This window comes from Gymnoscopelus braueri (genome assembly GCF_963280865.1).
Source record: "Gymnoscopelus braueri genome assembly, chromosome: 4".
In the NCBI taxonomy this organism is placed as follows: domain Eukaryota; kingdom Metazoa; phylum Chordata; class Actinopteri; order Myctophiformes; family Myctophidae; genus Gymnoscopelus; species Gymnoscopelus braueri.
In genome coordinates this window covers 2137681-2159304 of record NC_137605.1, presented here as the reverse complement: position 1 = coordinate 2159304, position 21624 = coordinate 2137681, and the positions used below count along the sequence as shown (strand labels likewise).

The 21624-nt window shown below is 40.6% G+C and overlaps 2 protein-coding genes across 2 annotated transcripts in view; one reads left to right on the top strand and one right to left on the bottom strand.

Annotated features, from left to right (window-relative positions):
* The window catches only part of proser3 (proline and serine rich 3), a 30662-nt gene extending 27735 nt beyond the window's left edge, over positions 1 to 2927 (bottom strand). Inside the window, exons 1-3 of the mRNA XM_080426509.1 lie at positions 2702 to 2927; positions 1174 to 1288; positions 346 to 602 (exon numbers count right to left, since the gene is read on the bottom strand). Coding sequence (XP_080282635.1) covers positions 346 to 602; positions 1174 to 1288; positions 2702 to 2712 — 383 coding nt within the window. The 5' untranslated portion in view covers positions 2713 to 2927. The remainder of the gene's footprint in view (positions 1 to 345; positions 603 to 1173; positions 1289 to 2701) is intronic.
* A 1530-nt stretch (positions 2928 to 4457) lies between these two features.
* On the top strand, positions 4458 to 20249 carry lin37 (lin-37 DREAM MuvB core complex component). The gene is made up of 9 exons (XM_080426236.1): positions 4458 to 4805; positions 5976 to 6051; positions 8339 to 8389; positions 8537 to 8566; positions 9335 to 9420; positions 10919 to 11085; positions 15747 to 15881; positions 19718 to 19788; positions 19889 to 20249. The coding sequence occupies exons 1-9, from the start codon at positions 4772 to 4774 to the stop codon at positions 19974 to 19976; spliced, it is 738 nt and encodes a 245-aa protein (XP_080282362.1). The 5' UTR covers positions 4458 to 4771; the 3' UTR covers positions 19977 to 20249.
* The last annotated feature ends 1375 nt before the right edge of the window (positions 20250 to 21624 follow it).

The following is a 21624-nucleotide window of genomic DNA, read 5'->3' as shown; positions in this document are numbered from 1 at the left end:
GATAGTGGGGTATTTAAGCCTGAATCAGTCAGTGTGTCCTTTGAGTACAAGCTGGCTGGTTCCAATTGCGATTCTGTGCCGTGATGCTGAGATTGTTTTGTAACTCCATTTGATATCAAATGTAAACACTCATTCTTTTTAAAACTGTGAATTGTCTCTGCCTTATTTGTCTCAAACTTTTGACTCAATCCTCATTCAGATTTCCGCAACGACACTAGTCAACTACTGCACTGTCAAAGCGCTTTGGACAAAGGTGTTTAATAAATGCACCGTTTACCGGTTTACAATGACATGATTAAGTTATGCTGCCAGTGCTAAGCTGTAGAAAACAACTGGACAGCGTACTTTGCCAGCACAGAATCCTGTAGATCTCCAGACCCTGCAGATGGTTTGAACGTCTCCATGTCATTTGGAGATCTGCTCTGCTCAGTCGACGGCCAGGACTCTAAAAAGCATGGCTGCTGCTCCTCTGTGGTGATGGAGGAGGAGGAGATGGAGGAGGTGATGGAGGAGGAGGAGGCACATCTCTCTGCTCCCCCAGGAAGATGCTTCTCCTCTGGCTTCACAGGCTGGTGTTTCCTTGGAAGAACAGGACTCAGACTCTACAGAGAGCAGACATAACACAAAGCATGTGAAGAGAACAGAGGTTCAACCTGTGGGTCAGGACCCCCGACATGATTTTTGGGGGGTCCCCAGATGACAGTAAAGTGACAATGTAATGACTTTTTTTAAGACCTAATCAACAAACTATACTATAGAACTGGTCAAACATTGGCCATAAATTATCAAATAATATAAGAGACATTGTGAAAATAGCAGATCTACAAGCTTGTAGATCTGCTATTTTCACAATATGTACTGTATCTGTTGAACATAAAAAGCCAAAAAATACATCTTAAAAAATTAATAAAAAATGAATGCCTCAACTCCCACATTCCCAGTGTTTGCCAGGGCGGGGGGTCCCCAGTTCAAATATGATTATTTTGGGGGTCCCCAGTTCAAATATGATTATTTTGGGGGTCCCCAGTTCAAATATGATTATTTCGGGGGGGGGGGGGGGGGGGGGAGAACCACGTACTGTAGACTGTAGAGAACAGTGTATTATTCAGTGGAAAACACAGAGTAACTCTTAAAACGTTGGTCTTGATTGTATTGTATTTTTCCAGAACAAACCGTGTGTCTCTTCTTCTTGCTCAGGCTGTCAGTGCGTGATGATGGATGGTAGTGGGACCGTCCTACTGGACGGACGGGTGGGAAGGGGTTCTGTCTGGTAAACACTGCTGCACCACTGTTACACACACACACACACACACACACACACACACACACACACACACACACACACACACACACACACACACACACACACACACACACACACACACACACACACACACACACACACACACACACACATATAAGTAAAAGTATCAATACTGCAATGTAGAATAATAGATACTCTGTTACAAGTAAAAGTCCAGAATTCTAAATTTACTTGAGTAAAAGTACAAAGGTATTGGTATAAAAAACATGTAGTCTACTTGTAGTTACTTTCCATCACTGGTTACACATCTGTAACTGTCAGAGTTACGGGTCCATTCCTCTCACAGTTAAATTAGCTTTGTTACAATGAATATATTCTTTAAAAAATATATATATATAGAGATAGAGATATATATATATATATATATATATATATATATATATATATATATATATATATATATATAGAGAGAGAGAGAGAGAGAGAGAGAGAGAGAGAGAGAGAGAGAGAGAGAGAGAGAGAGAGAGAGAGAGAGAGAGAGAGAGAGAGATAGAGATAGAGATAGAGATAGAGAGAGAGAGAGAGAGAGATAGAGATAGAGATAGAGATATATATATATATATATATATATACATATATATATATGTATATATATATATAGAGAGAGAGAGAGAGATATAGAGATAGAGATATATATATATATATATATATATATATATATAGAGAGAGAGAGAGAGAGAGAGAGAGAGAGAGAGAGATGTATAATGTATTTGTCAAAATACTTCCAAAACGTAAATGAAGTCCATGATCACAACACCAGAGGCAGCTCCATGGATCATGTTCAACCCAGATTTGGCTCAACTAAGGGACTGAACTCGTTCTCATGCTATTCATCAAAAATGTGGAATGCCCTACCAAAAGGAGTAAAGGAGTGTAAAACCCTACTCACTTTCAAAACTGCCCTAAAGATACACCTTCAGGAGGCTGCAATTCGAAACTGGCCCCTGTCTAAGTCTTAACCTACCCCCCCCCCTACCCCCCTCCCTGAACTATTCCTTTTTCTTTCTCTTGTACATATTTTTCACTCTTCATACCAGTAACCTGTAAGCTGATTGTATGACGTTCTGTATAGTAGTGTGTATATCTGTCTGTCTCTTATATGTATAGTAGTGTGTATATCTGTCTGTCTCTTATATGTATAGTAGTGTGTATATCTGTCTGTCTCTTATATGTCATCATGATTTGTGTGCATGGGGTTCTCATCTTAAACAAGCTCAGTGCTTAATGAGAGTTCCAGTTTAGTAGACCTTGTATTGTGAATTTGTACTTCCATGTACTGATGTTCTCATGTCTTACTAAAGAAAATACATCAATCAATCAAATGAATTCATTTAGTAGTAACAACACAGTAATAACTCAATGTTCTGTAAGTCTTACCTGGATTTCATAACCAAAGCAGTGAGTTATTCAGGATGTAATAATAATAATAAGAGCAGTTAGAATCCTCCTCAGTGTGTCTGATGGTTTCACAATGATCAATAATAATCCATCATTCATCAAGTATATCCTATGCGTGCTGCTCAGAGAGCGTTACCATGGAAACACATCAACACCTGTAGGAGCTCCTACACAACGTGTGTAGATGTTGTTCCAACATAAAGTGTGTGTTTAGTGTTCCTGATGTTCGATACAAAGTAACAACAAAAACAACCCGCTACAAACTGTCAAACAGGGTTGCCAGATACCAGAGACTCTGCGGCAGAAACAAGCAGCCAGGTCTGTGAAAGCAAGACTAAAAAGAAGCGACAACTTAAAATAGCAGATCTAAAATAGCAGATCTACTAGCCATGGTTCACATGACGCTTGTATACAAGCGTCATGGTGCCGAGTCCCCCTGGTCTAAAGTTGTGTTCGATTTTTTCACATTGCCATCTCTCACATAAACATAAACGTTCAGATTTCAAATATAAAGTGCTTACCACCGAGCCACGGATGTTACAAGGTGATGCGGACCGCGATGAGTACCCGTATCTCCCGTATTGTTCAATAAAAAGCATTTTAATCCCATCGCCGGCCATTTTCTCCAAATTGTCTCCGATACTTTCAACCATGCGACACTAATGGTTGGGAGGTGTATTGCACTCTGATACATTACAAAACAAAAAAAATCAAAAAAAGAAAATGGCCGGCGATGGGATTAAAATGCTTTTTATTGAACAATACGGGAGATACGGGTACTCATCGCGGTCCGCATCGCCTTGTAACATCCGTGGCTCGGTGGTAAGCACTTTATATTTGAAATCTGAACGTTTATGTTTATGTGAGAGATGGCAATGTGAAAAAATCGAACACAACTTTAGACCAGGGGGACTCGGCACCATGACTGTCATGGTATGACAGTCATGTTTCAGGGCTACAGATCTACAAGCTCACAACGCGTTGTGAGCTTGAAGATTTAATATTTTCAAAAGGAATATTTTCAAAAATATTGGGGGGGAAAAAAAATCTAATATTTTGAATATTTTCTAAACATTGTAACAACACAAATCTTGTATGTATGGGGGTCCCTGGGTCCCTGGCACTAATTATGTTCAAATGCGGGTCCATGGACCATTAAATATTTGGGGTCCTTGACATGAAAACATGTGAGAACCACTGGTTTAAACAACATAGACAGACAGACTCTTTATAAACAACACCAACGACTTAAAGTTTAAAAAATACAAGCCCAAAGTCGCTTATAATGAGCAGACTTGGCAACGCTGACGTTGAACGTCATTTGGTTTGACTGCCGTCGATGCGCTCAGCCAATAGGAGGAGGATCTGTGAATGATGGACAGGAGGTTCAGCCAACGTGGCAGCTCCGGTTCCACCCCCTCCCAAGCAGGCTGCCTGGTTCCTGTTAGTCGTTCAGCACGTAGATCCGGTATAGAGCCCGCCTACTGTATCCGGTCATTTCCACGTACACATACATACAAAAGTACAAACCGTTTCCGTATCCGCTCTGAACCGGATCTACAAACCCTAAAGTAAATTCCACTTTGAAGTCATTTTACTCCCAGCGGTGATTACCAGCCAATGGGGCGAAGAGCTTTGTGTGATTGACATGGGGTTCAGCCAATGAGGCGCGAGGAGGCTGCTCCGTCTCCACCAATGGGGGAGCGAGGAACCGGCAGCGCGCGGAAGAGGAAAAACAACAACAAGCTAACCCGTTAGCTAGCAGCAGCTAGCCTCATGTAAAACGCTGTCTGTAGTTCTTTATCATTATAATAATAATAATAATATATAAACAAACTGAGACATAAACTACCTCATGTTACTGTATTAGTAACGGGAAGTGACGTCACAGAGAGCTAGACTGGACCGTGTTTAAGCTTTAGCCACATTAGCTGCTATAGCTAGGCTAGTTGGTTAGCCTGTTAGCAGCTAGCTGGTTAGCCAGTTAGCCTGGTCATATTTATACCTTTTATACTTTATAAATGTTATTATAACTAAACAGACATCATTATGCATCATGTTAAGATCAAGACTGAGAAGCCAGGTGAGACACACACACACACACCACACACACACACACACACACACACACACACACACACTTATTTAAAGACCTCATTCAGTGGTGGAAAAAGTACTTAAATTATTTTTACTTGAGTAAAAGTATCAATGCTGCAATGTAGAAATACTCTGTTACAAGTAAAAGTTGGTGTTCGCAATTTATTTGAGTAAAAGTACAAAAGTATTGGTATCAAAATACACTTAAAGTTCAAAAGTAAAAGTACTCATTATGCAGAATGTCCCCTTTAACAAGTTTTAAAATGTGTACAAATCTTTTGAAAATATCAGATCTACAAGCTCACAATGCAATGTGAGCTTGTAGATCTGCTATTTTCAAATAGCCAAAGTATATGTAAGTGGTTAATGCATGAGAGAGAGAGAGAGAGAGAGAGAGAGAGAGAGAGAGAGAGAGAGAGAGAGAGATGAGAGAGAGAGAGAGAGAGAGAGAGAGAGAGAGAGAGAGAGAGAGAGAGAGAGAGAGAGAGAGAGAGAGAGAAAACTATAGGCTCTTCTAGGCCCGTCACAATTATTATGTAATCGTGTAATTGCAATTATCTTTGTATAATCGTTTCCATGTAAAAAAAAAAGTCACACATTTTCAAATATAAAAGAGAAAGCAGAAACGTGTTGTAAGCTTGTAGATCAGCTATTTCGGCTCTTTTTTTTTACATGTTTAATATTATTAAAATATGTCAATAATTTCTTTGTATATTTAAGTTATTTGTCATATCTGCCCTGTGGAATCTTTGATTTAGAAGTTTTAAAAGGCAAACAGAAATAATTATTGTATTCGTATGCTCCAGTGTTCAAAGGACAAACACACAATTAAATAGTTAATCTTAATTATTGGAGTGACAATTAATCGTCAAGTTAAATGTGTAATGGTGACAGTCCTAGGTTCTTCTTCTTCTGATTGTTCTTGTTTTAATGCATTAACTGATTGATTGAATAGTTTATTAGAACAGAAATGTACAAACGGCAGGAGTACACTTTGTCTAAAAGGATATCACCAACAAAGTCCTTGCGGTCTTGTTTCCATTGGGGTCCTACTGTATGTATTCAATTCATCAACGTATAAAATAGCACCCAAACATTCAATATCATGTTCATGTTTAATAATAACCATGTTTCAAACATTGAATATCACACACAGACTCAGAGGTTGCCGGTGCTCGGAGCCGTCTGGACGCCGTGCTGCAGGTTCTGGTGGAGAAGACTGAGACGGAAAGGTTTGCTCAAGGGCTCTCTGCTGTTAGACATTTAAAGGAGCAGTTCACCCCCAAAAGAAATGACGTATTTTCTATCAGTTACAGTTATCACACACCCAGAATGGAGACTCTTTGAGTCTCCTACTGAGTCACTCTGAGACTCTGCAGGTCATCACATTATTGTCTCAGGAATGCGACAAAAACTAAAGAATCTCCATGAATTCAAGACTTCATGAGGTGTTTAATTGATGGAAATAATAAGTCACTTTTTTTTCGGTCAACTACTCCTTTAAGCCATTCAGACTGGGAAACGCAACGCATCTGTGTCATTTTAACATTTCTTTGGCTATTCAAAAATAGCAGATCTACAAGCTACGAGCTTGTAGATCTGCTATTTTTTTTTAAATCGTGAAAATGTGTGCAAATCTTTGAATATATATATATATATATATATTTTTTTTAAAGTGAACATTTGTAACTCAGGGAGGGTCCCTCTTTCAAAACATTTTGAGATGGGGGTCCGCGACCCAAATACAAATGCTTTATAAATCCTAACAGTATGTTGCTATATCCGTGGTGCTCCAACGTTTCCATGTCAAGGACCCCCAAAAGGTGATATATTTGGCTGTGGACCCCCATCTCAAAATATGTTGTTCCAGGGACCCCCACCAGAAGCACAGATCAGAGTTAAAAATGTTCGCTTTAAAAATTTTTATATATTCAAAGATTTGCACACATTTTTAAGATTTTTCAAAAACAGCAAATAGCTCATGAGCTATGAGCTTACTTTACTTTATTTGTTTATTTAGACAGCACAGAGCATATTAATGAACGTCACATGAACGTAAATACACCGGATTTAGCAAAGATGCTAATTTTCATCCCTGCAGTCCTCACACAAAACATAAAAACAGAAAAACAATAACATCAGAAAACAGACAAACGGTGAAATACAATTAATTGTAGATCTGCTGTTTTTTTAATAGCCAAAGAAATCTAATATGACACTGCCGGTCTTAATTTTAATTAAGTTTAGTTAGTTAAAGGGCAAGACCACTTTGGTAGAGGTTTGGGTTGTGTAGTTACCTTGCCAAAGGAGGACAAGAAATAAAAAATAATTGCTCCATTGATTAGAAATTGATAATTAAAAATGTGCTCCTCATTGACTTACATTGTACGGTAAAACAGCTCTCAAAGTCACTCTTTAAGCAAAATGATTAATAAAAATGTCAACTTCCTGATGATTTTACTATTTGAAGATCTGGATCCGGATCCGCGAATCTAGTCCAGGTTTTCTTCTTAATAAAATTGCAAAATCAACAGGAAGTTAACATTTTTATTTAAAAAAAAAGCAGTACTGGGTTTGGTGATGTTCTATATTGTCTGAATCAACTTTGTTTGTGTTCATTTACGTGCTAAAAGAGTGACTTTGAGAGCTGTTTTGCCGTACAATGTAAGTCAATGAGGAGCATATTTTGAGAATTATCAATTTCTAATCAATGGAGCAATTATTTTTGATTTCTTGTCCATCTTTGGAGTTACATCATGGCAAGGTAACTACACAACCCAAACCTCTACCAAAGTGGTCTTGCCCTTTAAGTTAGTTAAGTTAAGTAATTAAGTCATTTTAATTATTTTGATAGTATATAGTTTAGACTGATGCTAGGTTCTTGGTTTAGCTGGTATCATAGTTTACTGAGACACTACACTGTCTCTATGTATTCTATGATCCTATAGTTTACTGAGACACTACACTGTCTCTGTATTCTATGATCCTATAGTTTACTGAGACACTACACTGTCTCTGTATTCTATGATCCTATAGTTTACTGAGACACTACACTGTCTCTGTATTCTATGATCCTATAGTTTACTGAGACACTACACTGTCTCTGTATTCTATGATCCTATAGTTTACTGAGACACTACACTGTCTCTCTGTATTCTATGATCCTATAGTTTACTGAGACACTACACTGTCTCTGTATTCTATGATCCTATAGTTTACTGAGACACTACACTGTCTCTCTGTATTCTATGATCATATAGTTTACTGAGACACTACACTGTCTCTGTATTCTATGATCCTATAGTTTACTGAGACACTACACTGTCTCTGTATTCTATGATCCTATAGTTTACTGAGACACTACACTGTCTCTCTGTATTCTATGATCATATAGTTTACTGAGACACTACACTGTCTCTGTATTCTATATAAGTGTTTACCTTGTTTACTGTAAGTCACTCTGGATAAAGAGCGTCTGATAATTGACTACATTGTAAATATTGTCTCTGTGTTGTGCAGGGAGCCCAATGAAGACGACTCTGGGAAGATGGCTGCAGACTCCTTAAACAAGTAATAATGACAGAGTAACAGACAGAGTAATAATGACTGAGTAATAATGCAAGCTGCACATGTTGCCAATATGATGGTTATTATATGAAAGAAAATGACAGAGGTTTTGTCCCGTATTTTTGACATGTTTGTATTTGATCTCCTCAGGGATTTGTCTCCATCGTCTGCAGGCAAACGGTAAGCCCTCGTTACCTTTTGAATCCATTCAGACTGGGGAAATCTCTGTCATTTTTACATTTCTTTGGCTATTAAAACAATTGCAGATATACAAGCTCGGTGCCGCGCTATGAGCTTGTAGATCTCTTTTTTTATCGTGAAAATGTGTGCAAATCTTTGAATATATATATATATATTTAAAGCAAACATTTGTAACTCAAATCTTTGCTTCTGGGGGATTCTACAAATGTCTTCTAAATGCTAACAGTTTTCTGAAAAACGTTTCTATATCAGTGGTGCTCAAACTTTGTCATGTCAAGGACCCACAAAATGACATGTATTTGGCTGCTGACCCCCATCTGAAAATATTTAGTGCCAGAAACCTCCCAGAATCAAAGATTTGAGTTAAAAAAAAATGTTTTTAAAGATTTAAAGATTTTCACAAATCTTCACGATAAAAAAAAAAAAAAAGCAGATCTACAAGCTCATAGCGCGGCACTCGCCATTAGTTTAGGAAGGTGACGATTTGTACAAAAAATGGGGGGGAGGGGGGGGGGTCGTCTGTCTAACGGGAAAATGGTACTACCTCCTCTCTTTGCCTCCAGAAAGGTGAGTTTTTAAGGCCGTTTTAAAAGAGCCCAGAGAACTGCATTTTTTGAGGGATGGTGTTAGACTATTCCAGACCTTGGTGGCAGAAGGAGAATTTGCCCATGTTTGTTCTGTGTGTGTGTGTGTGTGTGTGTGTGTGTGTGTGCGTGTGTGTGTGCGTGTGTGTGTGATGGATTGTAGGCCTTCATCGCGGTTCCCACAGCACCGGAGGAAGAAGAGGAAGGAGATGGAGGACGGGTTGCCAGAGACCAACCAACATAAACAAAGTAAACGATGCAGGGAGATAAACCCTTTGACACAGTTCTGCTCAAACACTTTAAAACCTGAATGGCATCCCTGTCGTGGGGAAATAAAAAGCTAAAATAGCTGATCTACAAGCTCACAACTCGTCGCGATGCAACGCGTTGTGAGCTTGTAAATCAGTCATTCTCTGGTTCCACTTCAAAATAGTCAATGCATTTTTCCCATTGACATTTCCAAAAATATTGATATCAATTAATTTAAGCCTAGAGTCAAGACATCCAGGGTCCTGGTGAATCATGACCATAAAACGTTAGATTTAGATTTGATTCTGTGATTTTATTTTATTTTATATTTAATTATATGATATACTATATTGAATAAATACCCTTTGTTTTGCCGTTTTCAAAAAAGTTTTTTTTACAGAATCAAACGTTTTATGGTCATGATTCACCAGGACCCTGGATGGCTTGACACTAGGCTTAAAATAATTGATGTAAATATTTTTGGAAATGTCAATGGGAAAAATGCATTGACTATTTTGAAGTGGAACCAGAAAATGGCCGCCACTATTCATGCCCTATTCATCATTGGACATGGGGCTTAAGTTAGCTCTGGTCCATAGCGTTAGAAGACGTTCTCCTCAACGCTATGGAGACTTTGGAGCCTTTGCGTTCCACAGGCTGCACAGCCTCTCGTCTTTAGTAAGACAATAAAAAAGACACCTTTGCTATTCCAGTGATGTTGCTAGGTTTTCAATGTAATGGGGTGGTCTTTTAGATGGGTCCCAGGGATCAGCGCGGAAAGTTTTCTGTTGCCCTCAGAATCCTTTTGGGTGCCATTTTACACCACTAACATTAATCTTTTATTTGTATCGTTTATTTTTAATTCACGTTTGTTATTTTCCAAATGTGTTACCCATAGAATCAGGTCTGCTGGCGTCACGGCATCTGCGTCACGTTTCGACTTCGCGGGCGGCCCTCGTTGTGAGTGTCGCACGCAAAAGCGTTACCTAAAGAATTCGGTCTGAGCAGTGAGCATGCGCAAAATGGCGGCTCCCGTGGATTATTATTGTTATTTGTATCGTCTTTCTAAGACGATTTCTACGTGGGTTTTATTGTTTATCCAGTAGGATAAAGTAGGACGTGGCCATGCAAAATGGTGGTGTCCCGTGGATTTGTAAAATATTTGCGGTAAAAAAATATTTTTACCGCAAATTATTTTTATATTTTTCTCTGTTGTTGGTGACAACTCTAGTGCGTCCCATGGACGCCACGACGGTGTCATGATGAATGCGTCCTTTCTCAATATTGTGCGTCAGCGACGCAGGACGCAGGCCTATGAGCGTCTCTGATACTATTCACCAAAACAATATTTACCTTGTTGTTTAACTCTAGAGTTGATGTTTACTCTGTTTATTCTGATATCTCACCCTGGATAAGAGCATCTGATAAATGTTACATACATTGTAATTCCATTCTATTTGACGTTTCCCCTCCCTCCCCCCCTCCTCCTCTGTATCAGATGCGTACATCATTAAGCTGTTTGACCGCAGTGTGGATCTGGCTCAGTTCAACACCAGCACCCCTCTGTACCCCATCTGTCGCTCCTGGATGAGGAACAACCCCTCCCTGAGAGAGAGAGCTGCTTCCCCCCCCAGCCCCCCCCCGCACAGCATGGTGGAGGAGGAGGTACCTTTAACTCTCTCACTGCCAGACTTATTTATGGACGCGTTTTCCCACTGCCAGACATTTTTATTTCTTTTTTCTTTTAGTAAAAAAATAAAAATCACACCCTGTGTGAAGTGGGCGGTGTCTTGCTAGCTGATCACAATACTGAATGGAGTCAACCAATCATGTACAAAAAATAAATACATTTATTGAAACACTCTTTATGATGGAAGAAACCATAACTTAAAAAAAACAAATTTATGTTTTTTTTAAAGTTATGGTTTCTTATATAGGCTATGCACATGTGTCATGTGACACTGGCCAATCACAGTCCTGAATAGACTGTGATTGGCCAATCACGGTGCAGGTTTAGGCGGGGTACATTTTTGTACATTTTTGTACATTTTTGGCCAATCACAGCGCAGGATTTGTTGTACAAATATCCAAACCTCACTTATAGGGGCGGTTTCACCGCCCAAAAAGTGCACAGGAGCCGAGATACATCCTTCTTCAGTAATAAGTCACAACAAGAAGTGAATGGAGCAACAAATCTTCGGATCATGATATCGTGGTTTCTGAATTTTATTTTCTAAAATAAAATAAATCTAAATTTTATAAAAAAAATTAAATAAGAAAACGTGTGATAACTCGTTCTTGGCAGCCAGAGAGTTAATATTATATATTATAATCACTAGCCCTCATTTATCAATGGAGTGTAAAAAAATGCTTATTTTTTGCTTATTCTATTTGACCTTAGGCCACCGTCCATTAGTGAGATTTATCAAAGGATCCTATACAGCCAATCACAGCGTACGTTTGGTCAGAGCTTTGATAAATCTGACGGCTGAAACCAAGTGTCATTTAAATGACACGCCCTTAAATATTCTCCAAAAGCTGGGATTTTATGACATGAAGAACCATGAAGAGTTTCCCCCCCGCTCGCCTCACACACACACACACACACACACACACACACACACACACACACACACACACACCCCTCTCTACAAGCCCAACTGTGTCTTTCATGTTTTCCATAACGGTACAATCTTTGTCAAGTAGGCTAGAGTAGCCTACACGATGACACCAATCACATCGCCATGAATGGAATACGTTTGTATATTAATTTATTTAACCCATACCGAGCAGTTCGAGTTCCACTAAAATAAAGCAGTCATGTGTTCCCCGTAAGCTTGGGGCTGCAGTCAGTCCCGTGCCGCCACGTTAACACATTCCATGCCAGAGGTTAATATCATAATGTACTCACCAGTGCGTTTTATTGTTGTTTTTTTGTTTTTTTCACGTCGCCACAGACCTCGCTAAATAAGTTAAAAGTGCGCGTTCATTTGGTTCTAAACACACAGGGGATCTGTGTGAAACGGCCGGCGAAAACCCTTTCCAAATCCGAGCCGCCATCTTGAAGATAGAGTGTGTGAACGCTAAACAGTGATCAGCGAGGAGAAAAACAACAACCGAGATAATCGAGTTTTAGACAGGATCCCAGACAGGAAGCGGATACGATCGAAAAAAACGGAACCCGAATAATTCCGTTTCCGGTCTTCAAACCGGAAACGGAAATGGATCAAAAAATTTCGGAAAGTGCACCTGGGGAAATTTCAATGGGAATCGGCGGTTCGCGTAGATCTACGCGATTGGCACGCTGCGGCTTTAAATCGGTTCGTGTAGATCTACGCGATTGGCATTCAATGTGTTAAGGAGAGATAGCCTGGAGAGGCAGTCATATATAATCTGAACGTTTATGGAGTGATTGATGAATGAATGCATGAACATGTATGGATGAAGGCTGGTGTGTGCAGGGATGGTTATGTCTCCATATAGGACACGCTACGGTTTGGAGACCTCGCTGTCCAATGAAAAGATTAAAGCGGCTCCGCCGCGGTCCCGACTCCCGAACCCAAAAATGCTCTTGCATGCTCATATATTGTTGTGAGCTTATAGATCTGCTATTTTCAAATAGCCAATGCAGACAGATCTGCAATCTTATCTGAATTACTCTTAACACATTGACTGCCAGAGGTTAATCTCATAATGTACTCACCAGTGCCAACGTGTTATTGTTGTTTTTTAGTTTTTTTCATGTCGCCATAGATCTTGTTAAAATCCTTAAGATTGAGCCGTACACGGTCTGTTTACATCGGCGACATCCCACTGTATCTCCCAGTGAAAACCACGTGTCAAACGGGGCATCCATGTTGTAGTTAGAGCGGATTACGTTAAACAGTGATATGCGAGGAGAAAAAACTACAGGAAGAGAATTGAGTTTCAGTTTCGTCTGTAGAACGAGGGCGGACGTGATCGTCAAAACCGGATCCCAAACCGGAAACGGAAGTGGATAAAAAAAAATCCGAAAGTGCACCTGGAAAATTTTCAACGCGAATCGGCGGTTCGCGTAGATCTACGCGACTGGCACGCTGCGGCTTTAAATAGGTTCGCGTAGATCTACGCGATTGGCATTCAATGGGTTAAAGCAGTTTGTTTAAATGAGTGAATGATTAAGCATCTAACTTACATTGCAAATAGCCTGTGTTAGGTTTTAATTGCTTGTCACTTGGACATAAAATAGGTGTGCATGTCCACGTATGCCTTATTTTATACATTTATGAAATTATTTTCACAGGGATTATTTGTTAGTGTGTTAGATATACATGTTGGAGTGGATACATGTGTCCAGATGCCTGTCAGACGGTCAGACAATGCTGCTCCGCAGGTCTACCATTGAACACACAGGTGTAGCCAACGTCTACATGCTGTCATTTTGATTACAGCATTAACTCACTGAGTGCCAGAATTATTTCTGGCTATGTTGTCCCAGTGCCAGAGATTTTTTCAAGTAAAAAAAAAAGTGCTTAGAAAGCGAGATACAGCCTTTTCAGTTATAAGTTAAACAAGGAGTGGATGGAGCTGCAAATCTTCAGATAATGATATCTTGGGTTCTGATTTTTTTTTTCCAAAAAAAATAAATATATATATATTATATATATATATTTTGCTATTTTATAAAAAACATGTGAAAAACGTGATTGGCACGTTGCACCATAGTGGTGAAACACGTGATTGGCACGTTGCACCATAGTGGTGAAACACGTGATTGGCACGTTGCACCATAGTGGTGAAACACGTGATTGGCACGTTGCACCATAGTGGTGAAACACGTGAATAGCACTCAATGAGTTAAGTAACATTCCTGGCAACTCTATTCTCTGACATTCTGATGAGTTTATTCCATAAGGCTACCACGCTGCCTTTCCACCTGATCTCACACACCTCCCATCCCATGTCTCCTGTTATTGCCAATACAGGTTCACATTTATGCACTCCCAAGGAAATGCCATAGAGCAAGGGTTTTCAACAGGTGGTTCGTGGACCACTGGTGGTCCGCGAAGGTATTGCATGTGGTCCCTGACCATGCATTTAGTAATGAAGGAAAGTGAAAGATTTTTATTTCTATTCCACGGAAGAGTGCGTTAACAACATGGTGACCTGTGATGACACGTCAATGCTGTCAGTTACTGGGAAGTCGGAGGTCAAGAAATTCCACAGAAAAGGGAGTCAGAATCTCAAGAAGGGGAAGTGTACCAGATTGTCCGATTGAGTAATAATTATTAAGAAATTTGCCCAGCAGACACATGTGATTATATGGGCAAATTTCTTAATAATTATTACTCGGACAATCTGGACACGACTTCCCAGTAACTGACAACATTGACGTGTCATCATAGGTCACCATGTTGTTAACGCACTCTTCCGTGGATGTGTCTGCGTACTCATACATAACATACAAATCAGTGAATCATAACATGAGTTTAATGGAAGGTTGGATAAAGTAAGACAGGGGTGATGCAACTTTGATGATGTAGAGGGCCAATATATTTACACACTCACTCCAGAGGGACACATATACTGTCGGGCAGAAACCTCTTTTCGTAAATTAATGCCGTACTTCGCCATTCTATGTCACACAAAAGTAGAAAAGTAGCCGATCTGCTATTTTTAAATCTGCTATTTTTGCTATTTTTTAATTGAAATCCTGAAAAGTAAAATTAGTATTTAATTTCAAATGCATTTAGTTATACTTATGTTAACCTTATGAACTTAAATACAAATACATTGGACATAAATAAGACAATAGAATGTTAATACTAGTCATTAAGCTACTAATATAGACTGAAGTCATTAAAGCGGGTCATGTTTGCATGTGTGGAATCGTAACAGCTGAAATCAATAATATATCACTATTCTGATACTAACCTGCGGGCCGCATTAAGTGAAGGTGGGGGCCCCAGGTTGATTCTTAGTCAGGGTGGTGGTCCCTGGTTCACAATCAGTTGAAAAGCCCTGCCATAGAGCCCTATTCTGGGCCATTCGTCCTTTCATATGTGTGTTTGAGCCCCATATCCATGACAGGCCAGACACCAGTGTGAACTAGTTTGGCGTAGGCAGCATATCCCAGCTCACCCAGCTGTTTACTTTGTTGCTGTTATACCACCCAGAGCCCTACCTGCAGATCCTACCTGTGTGTGTGTGTGTGTGTGTGTGTGTGTGTGTGTGTGTGTGTGTGTGTGTGTGTGTGTGTGTGTGTGTGTGTGTGTGTGTGTGTGTGTGTGTGTGTGTGTGTGTGTGTGTGTGTGTGTGTGTGTGTGTGTGTGTGTGTGTTCCTCCAGGCTACAGACATGCTGAACGGGAAGGCCCAGAACGTGTACCGTCTTCCTCCTCCGTCCTCGTGTCCCCTCAGTCCCTCTGGAGAGCCCATCAACCTCAGGATACCTCACATCGACAAACCTGTCGTCATCACCAAGGTAACCAGTAACAACGTCAGCATCCTTTAAAACCTATCGTCACCATGGTAACCAGTAACCTCTAGAGTTGCTCCGACCAATTTAACCAATCGGACGATTTTAAAGGAGAAATCCGGACATTTTAAGTGTTATCTTTGATGTGTCGTTACTCACCTACCGACGTAAAAAGTGGCATTGTTTATTTCCAGAGATTCCCCTGTCGTCATATTTTCAACCCCCTCCGTTGTCATAATGGGAGCGCATGTCATAGGGAAATTCGTCTATTATAACCGATGCAAAGTAATTTTTTTCTCTACTACTACTCATTGTGGAGTCTCATGATAGTCAAACATGCAGTGAAAGTTCCTGAGAGGCTACCGCTAATGACGAACGAGCTAACGCTAGTTGCTTGTTTCTCTCCCAGAACCTGGCAACTTGGTGTTGCCATGTTGAGAAACAAGCAACTTGTGAGTAACGACACATCAAAGATAACACTTAAAATGTCCGGATTTCTCCTTTAAGCTCCTATTGACTCCATCGGCCGTCGACAAATCCCCCGTTACAGAAATCCGATTTCTTTTATAAAAAAAGCCGCGCCGTTTACAGACAAAATAATGTGCCGTCGTGATTGGCACATCGGTCAGACCCGCCGCTCAGACGCCCAAAAATGAGGGAAAACAAGTATTTTGCTGCGTGTCTGACTCACTCTCTCCTTTGGCACAAATGCGGCCCCATGAGCAGGGCAGGACTTTCAGGGAGGCCTTGATGGCCGTCGTGGCCCCTCAGTTTGGCCTTGTGCCCCCTCAGAAACAATGGCATGCCCTGAGGCCACGGTGGCCTTAATGCCCCGGCTGACCGTACCACTTTCTCCTCTGTCTCTTATCAATGTGTAGACACCAGTGTCTTTTGTTGAGATTCTTGATTCTTGACCCTTTAAGACCCGAAGCCGATTCTACAAATGTCTCCTAAATCCCAACAGTTTTCTGAAAAACTTATTCTATATCAGTGGTGCTCAAACATTTCCATGTCAAGGACCCCCAAAATGATATGTATTTGGCCTCGGACCCCCATCTCAATATTTTGTTCCAGGGACCCCCCCCCCCCCCCAAGAAGCAAAGATTTGAGTTAAAAATGTTCGCTTCAAATATATATATATTCAAAGATTTGCACACATTTTCACGATTTTTCAAAAATAGCAGATATACCAGCTCATAGCGCGGCACTCGGTGCCGCGCTATGAGCTTGTAGATCTGCTATTTTTGAATAGCCAAAGTGTAAAATAATGCTTTTTAGCTCAAATCTAAAAATGACACAGATGCGTTCCAGGTCTTAAAGGGTTAACTGACAAAGTGACTTTGATTGGTGCAGAGCTGAGCATGGATCAGATTGTAAATACCGTCATTTATTTATTTCACGACAGATAGTCTACATCAGTAGGGATGGAGCTCGTTAATTCTTATTGATAATGAGCACCTTATCGAGCCTGCTTATCGAACCGAGCTTTTATCCAGCCCACTATCGATCTTTTTCTATTATTAAGAAAAAAGACGTGAGACGAAAAATTCTGAACAGAACCGGTATCTTTTTTTATTGGCCAGTTGTGACAGTGAGTTTGTGGCTGACCACTATCTAAAATTAAATGAAGATGACAAAAGTTAAAAATATTTTTTGCCTATCATTAACACATTGGGTGCCAGATATAAAATATTATACGTTGAGTGCCTGCATTTCTTCCATCCACTTGCGTTATACGTTTCGTGCTGTAGAAGCCCCGACGCGGAAGTGCATGTAAACAAAGCGTGCGTGCGAGACGGCGGAGGGTCCCGACTAACGCCTGGAACAATAATATTTCCAACGCGATCCTCCATTGCAGCGTGATCGCCGATCGAAAACGGCTCGTTTCCACCACATTAAAAAGAAATGGAGATATTAAGCTTTTAGTCAAGGAGATAACATTGAAAACGCCGACCGGAAGGATTTTTGACATGGAGCCACATCCAGCCTCTTCTTCTCAGAAACTGCTTGGGTGATGTCAAAGTTTCGTTTTAGCGCCCCACGTGGGCCACTCGTATAAAAATAGAATTGGGTCAAAAACGGTCCGGACCGTTTTCAGCACTTCTCGTTTGGATCCTCAAAAACGGTCCGGACCGTTTTTGGCATTCAATGTGTTAAAACAACCATTCATATAATGTGCATTAAGTGTTAAATGGCTTTATATTATGAATAGTACTGTAATAATTACTATAAAATCTCCATGTCTCTTCAACTCTTTATAAACAAAAAATGCATATTTCTTTTTTCTATTTTTTCTTTGTTTTAACCAAAATATATCACTCGCACTACATTTTACTAGGGCCTTCAAATACAGTACTTTTCTAACAGACAGAAGGCAAGTGACCTTTTTACTTTTGGAAAATAATATTGAAGAAACGGTTAATGTGTGTACTGTCACTTTAAAAGCGCAATTTATACTTCATCGTACGACGGTGTCATGCACCAAACATAGCCGATCTCCAAGCTCACACTGCGTCTCTGTTCGCATCACGTTGTGAGCTTGTAGATCTGCCATTTCGGCAACGATAGACTGAGAAGACGGACACGCTCAAGCAACACTAGTTATTCATTCACAGGGAGATCCCAAACGGATTATTATCAATTGGATTATTCAAATTGTCAACGGAGACTTGCTACCTTGGGTAGAAGAGGACGAGTGAAACTTTTGAGCGTTTCACTCGTTAACGCCATTGTTTCACCGCTGCACCGCACATGTAAACACAACAACGACGCAACCACCCGAGTGTAGAAATGGAACCAAATGGACGCTTACAGTCCCCTTAAAATAGTGATGTAGTGAGCCAATACAATTCATCTTCCTTGTTTCCCCGGGCAGCGCTGTTTGGCACAACTTGCAGCTATCAATACACTTTTAGACCGACATGTTTGTGCCAGCGTGGGTGATTAGATTTATTTCTTGATCGCCTCTTGTTTTGATAGTTTAGACATGACGTCATGGGCCACTGCACTCCATAACAGGCTCGACAAGCCCAAAGCTTATCGAAACCCGGGTCTCGATAAATTCATGCCCGGGTATATAATGGACCCGGTTTTCGAGTTAGGGTCCATTTGGTTCCATTTGTACTCTCAGAGTTACAGACACGTAAGGGTCCATTTGGTTCCTAACTATTAATTTGTCTGGGGACCCCCTGGAACCCCCTCAAGGACCACTGGTGGTCCCCGGACCACTGGTTGAGAACCACTGGTCTACATATTAAATTTTAAATCATCCTGAACCCTTAAATTCAATTAATTCTTTCAATGGACTAAAATCTTGTTTTATTTGATGGCCGTCCTGCCCTGGCATGTATGTGCATGTGAATGTGGCCTTTGTGCCTTTAAAGAAAAATGGACAACACAAAGGCCAAGTGGCCTTGACCCTAAAATGACGTAACTCTAGACCTGCCCATGAGCCTAGAGATGAACAGCTACTGTGTTGTAAAAGATGTCATTCAAGTTTCCTTTTGATGTATTTCTTTAGTAAACAGACGGACAATATTAAACCCTGTGTGTAGCACTGTCACCATTACACATTTAAGATGACGATTAATTGTCACTAATTGTGATAAACGATTTAATTGTGTGTTTGGCCATTGAACGCTGGAACATTATGAATAAAACATTTATTTCTGTTTGCCTTTTAGAGTTCATAATCAAACATTGCATACAGCAGATAAGACGAATAACTTAAATTAATTAGATTTTAAGGAATTAATTGGCACGACGGCTAAATTGGGGGGAAAATATTGTAAGAAAGTATCTGTACTCCAGACACAACAATAAAGACCTTGTAACCTTGTCAGGTGGAGCCGGGGACCACCCCGGGGTCCCTCATCTCTGACCACATGGAGCGCTGGAAGAAGATACGACAAAAGTATGTTCATTTAAAACGCCCTCCATTCTCCAACTCACATGTACGGCCCTGGAGCTTGTTGTAATGTAAAATCCCCTTTTTGTTATGACTGTTGTTTCAGGTGGAAGGAGTCGTCCAACAAGAATCAGTTACGCTACAGCGAGAGCATTCGGATCCTCAAGGAGATGAAGGACATGTACGACCGCTAGCTTGATCTGCTAGCCTCCGTACGACCGCTAGCTTGATCTGCTAGCCTCCGTACGACCGCTAGCTTGATCTGCTACGTACCGTACGACCGCTAGCTTGATCTGCTACGTACCGTACGACCGCTAGCTTGATCTGCTACGTAGCGTACGACCGCTAGCTTGATCTGCTAGCCTCCGTACGACCGCTAGCTTGATCTGCTACGTACCGTACGACCGCTAGCTTGATCTGCTACGTACCGTACGACCGCTAGCTTGATCTGCTACGTACCGTACGACCGCTAGCTTGATCTGCTACGTAGCGTACGACCGCTAGCTTGATCTGCTACGTACCGTACGACCGCTAGCTTGATCTGCTACGTACCGTACGACCGCTAGCTTGATCTGCTACGTAGCGTACGACCGCTAGCTTGATCTGCTAGCTATACCTATCGTACGATCCCTAGCTTCATAAGCTGTCTTAAAAAAAAACGGGGAGGGACGGGGAGGGAGGAGCCTCTGTCGTAAAGAAGAAACATCCCTTTATGGCAATACATGTCCAGGTTGTTTTAATCTGTATGAGGATTTAAAAATGTCAACGCTTACAAGTGTTGACACTTTGTACTCTGTTAGAGGTGTCTTTTAAATAACTAAACAATTTGAACGGGGAAGACATCAACGTCAAAGCAGCGGGCTAATCACTATGCCCGTTTATTAATCCCGATGTGTCGCTTTGACACAATCTACAAGCTCACGGTGCGTTGCGGTGCTTGTAGATCGGCTTAATTGGTTTTATTCAATTAAGCCAATTAAAATTGGGAAAAATAGCGGGAATAGAAAGTCTACAAGCGCACAACCCACCGTGAATTTGAAATATTTGAAAGAAAATGTAAATGATCACAATACGATATTGTCACAACATTTAGATATTTGGTTGATTTTCTACATAATGATATGGCCCAGTGCTAGTGTACACCAGCAGACTCAAACCTGCTTTTTACTCTGTCATACCATGTAAATAGCCCAGCCTTAAGTTCACAATGTGTCGCCACGCGTCGTGAGCTTGTAGATCTATGCTATTTTTAGAAAGTGTTTTTTATTGACGAGTCATGTGTGTTCGTGAGACTGACTGAAGTGGTTTTAGATTTGAGAGACAGCGTTTTTCAAAGCCTTTTTAAAGGGATAGTTCATCCCCAAAATGACTCTTTTTTTCCCCCCTATCTATTAGCCACCCCATGGAGACTAGAATTCATAGATATTTTTTAGTTTATAGACAATAATTTGATGACCGGCGGCGGTTCCGGTAGGAGACACAAAGTGTCAACTTTGAGTGTCCTACCGGAAACGTTAGCATCTTTCCGCTGTTCATCAAATTATTGTCTATAGGAATGCGACAAAAACAAAGAAATCTCCATGAATTCAAGGCTTCACGGGGTGACTAATAGAGCACCGAAGTCTGACGTAATTTACACATCCTACCTGGGTCGCGTTTTTCCCCCCCCCGTTCTGAATCCCCATAGACGTGTTTAATAACGTGTCAAATAAGAACTGTGTTCCAAAAATAAACTAATTATCCCGGCAGTTTGACTCTTATGGATATGAAGCATCAGCTGACGGTGAGAAAACGATAATGTTACTTCCGACAAATTAGTAAAATTTTCGCCAGAAGCAGACT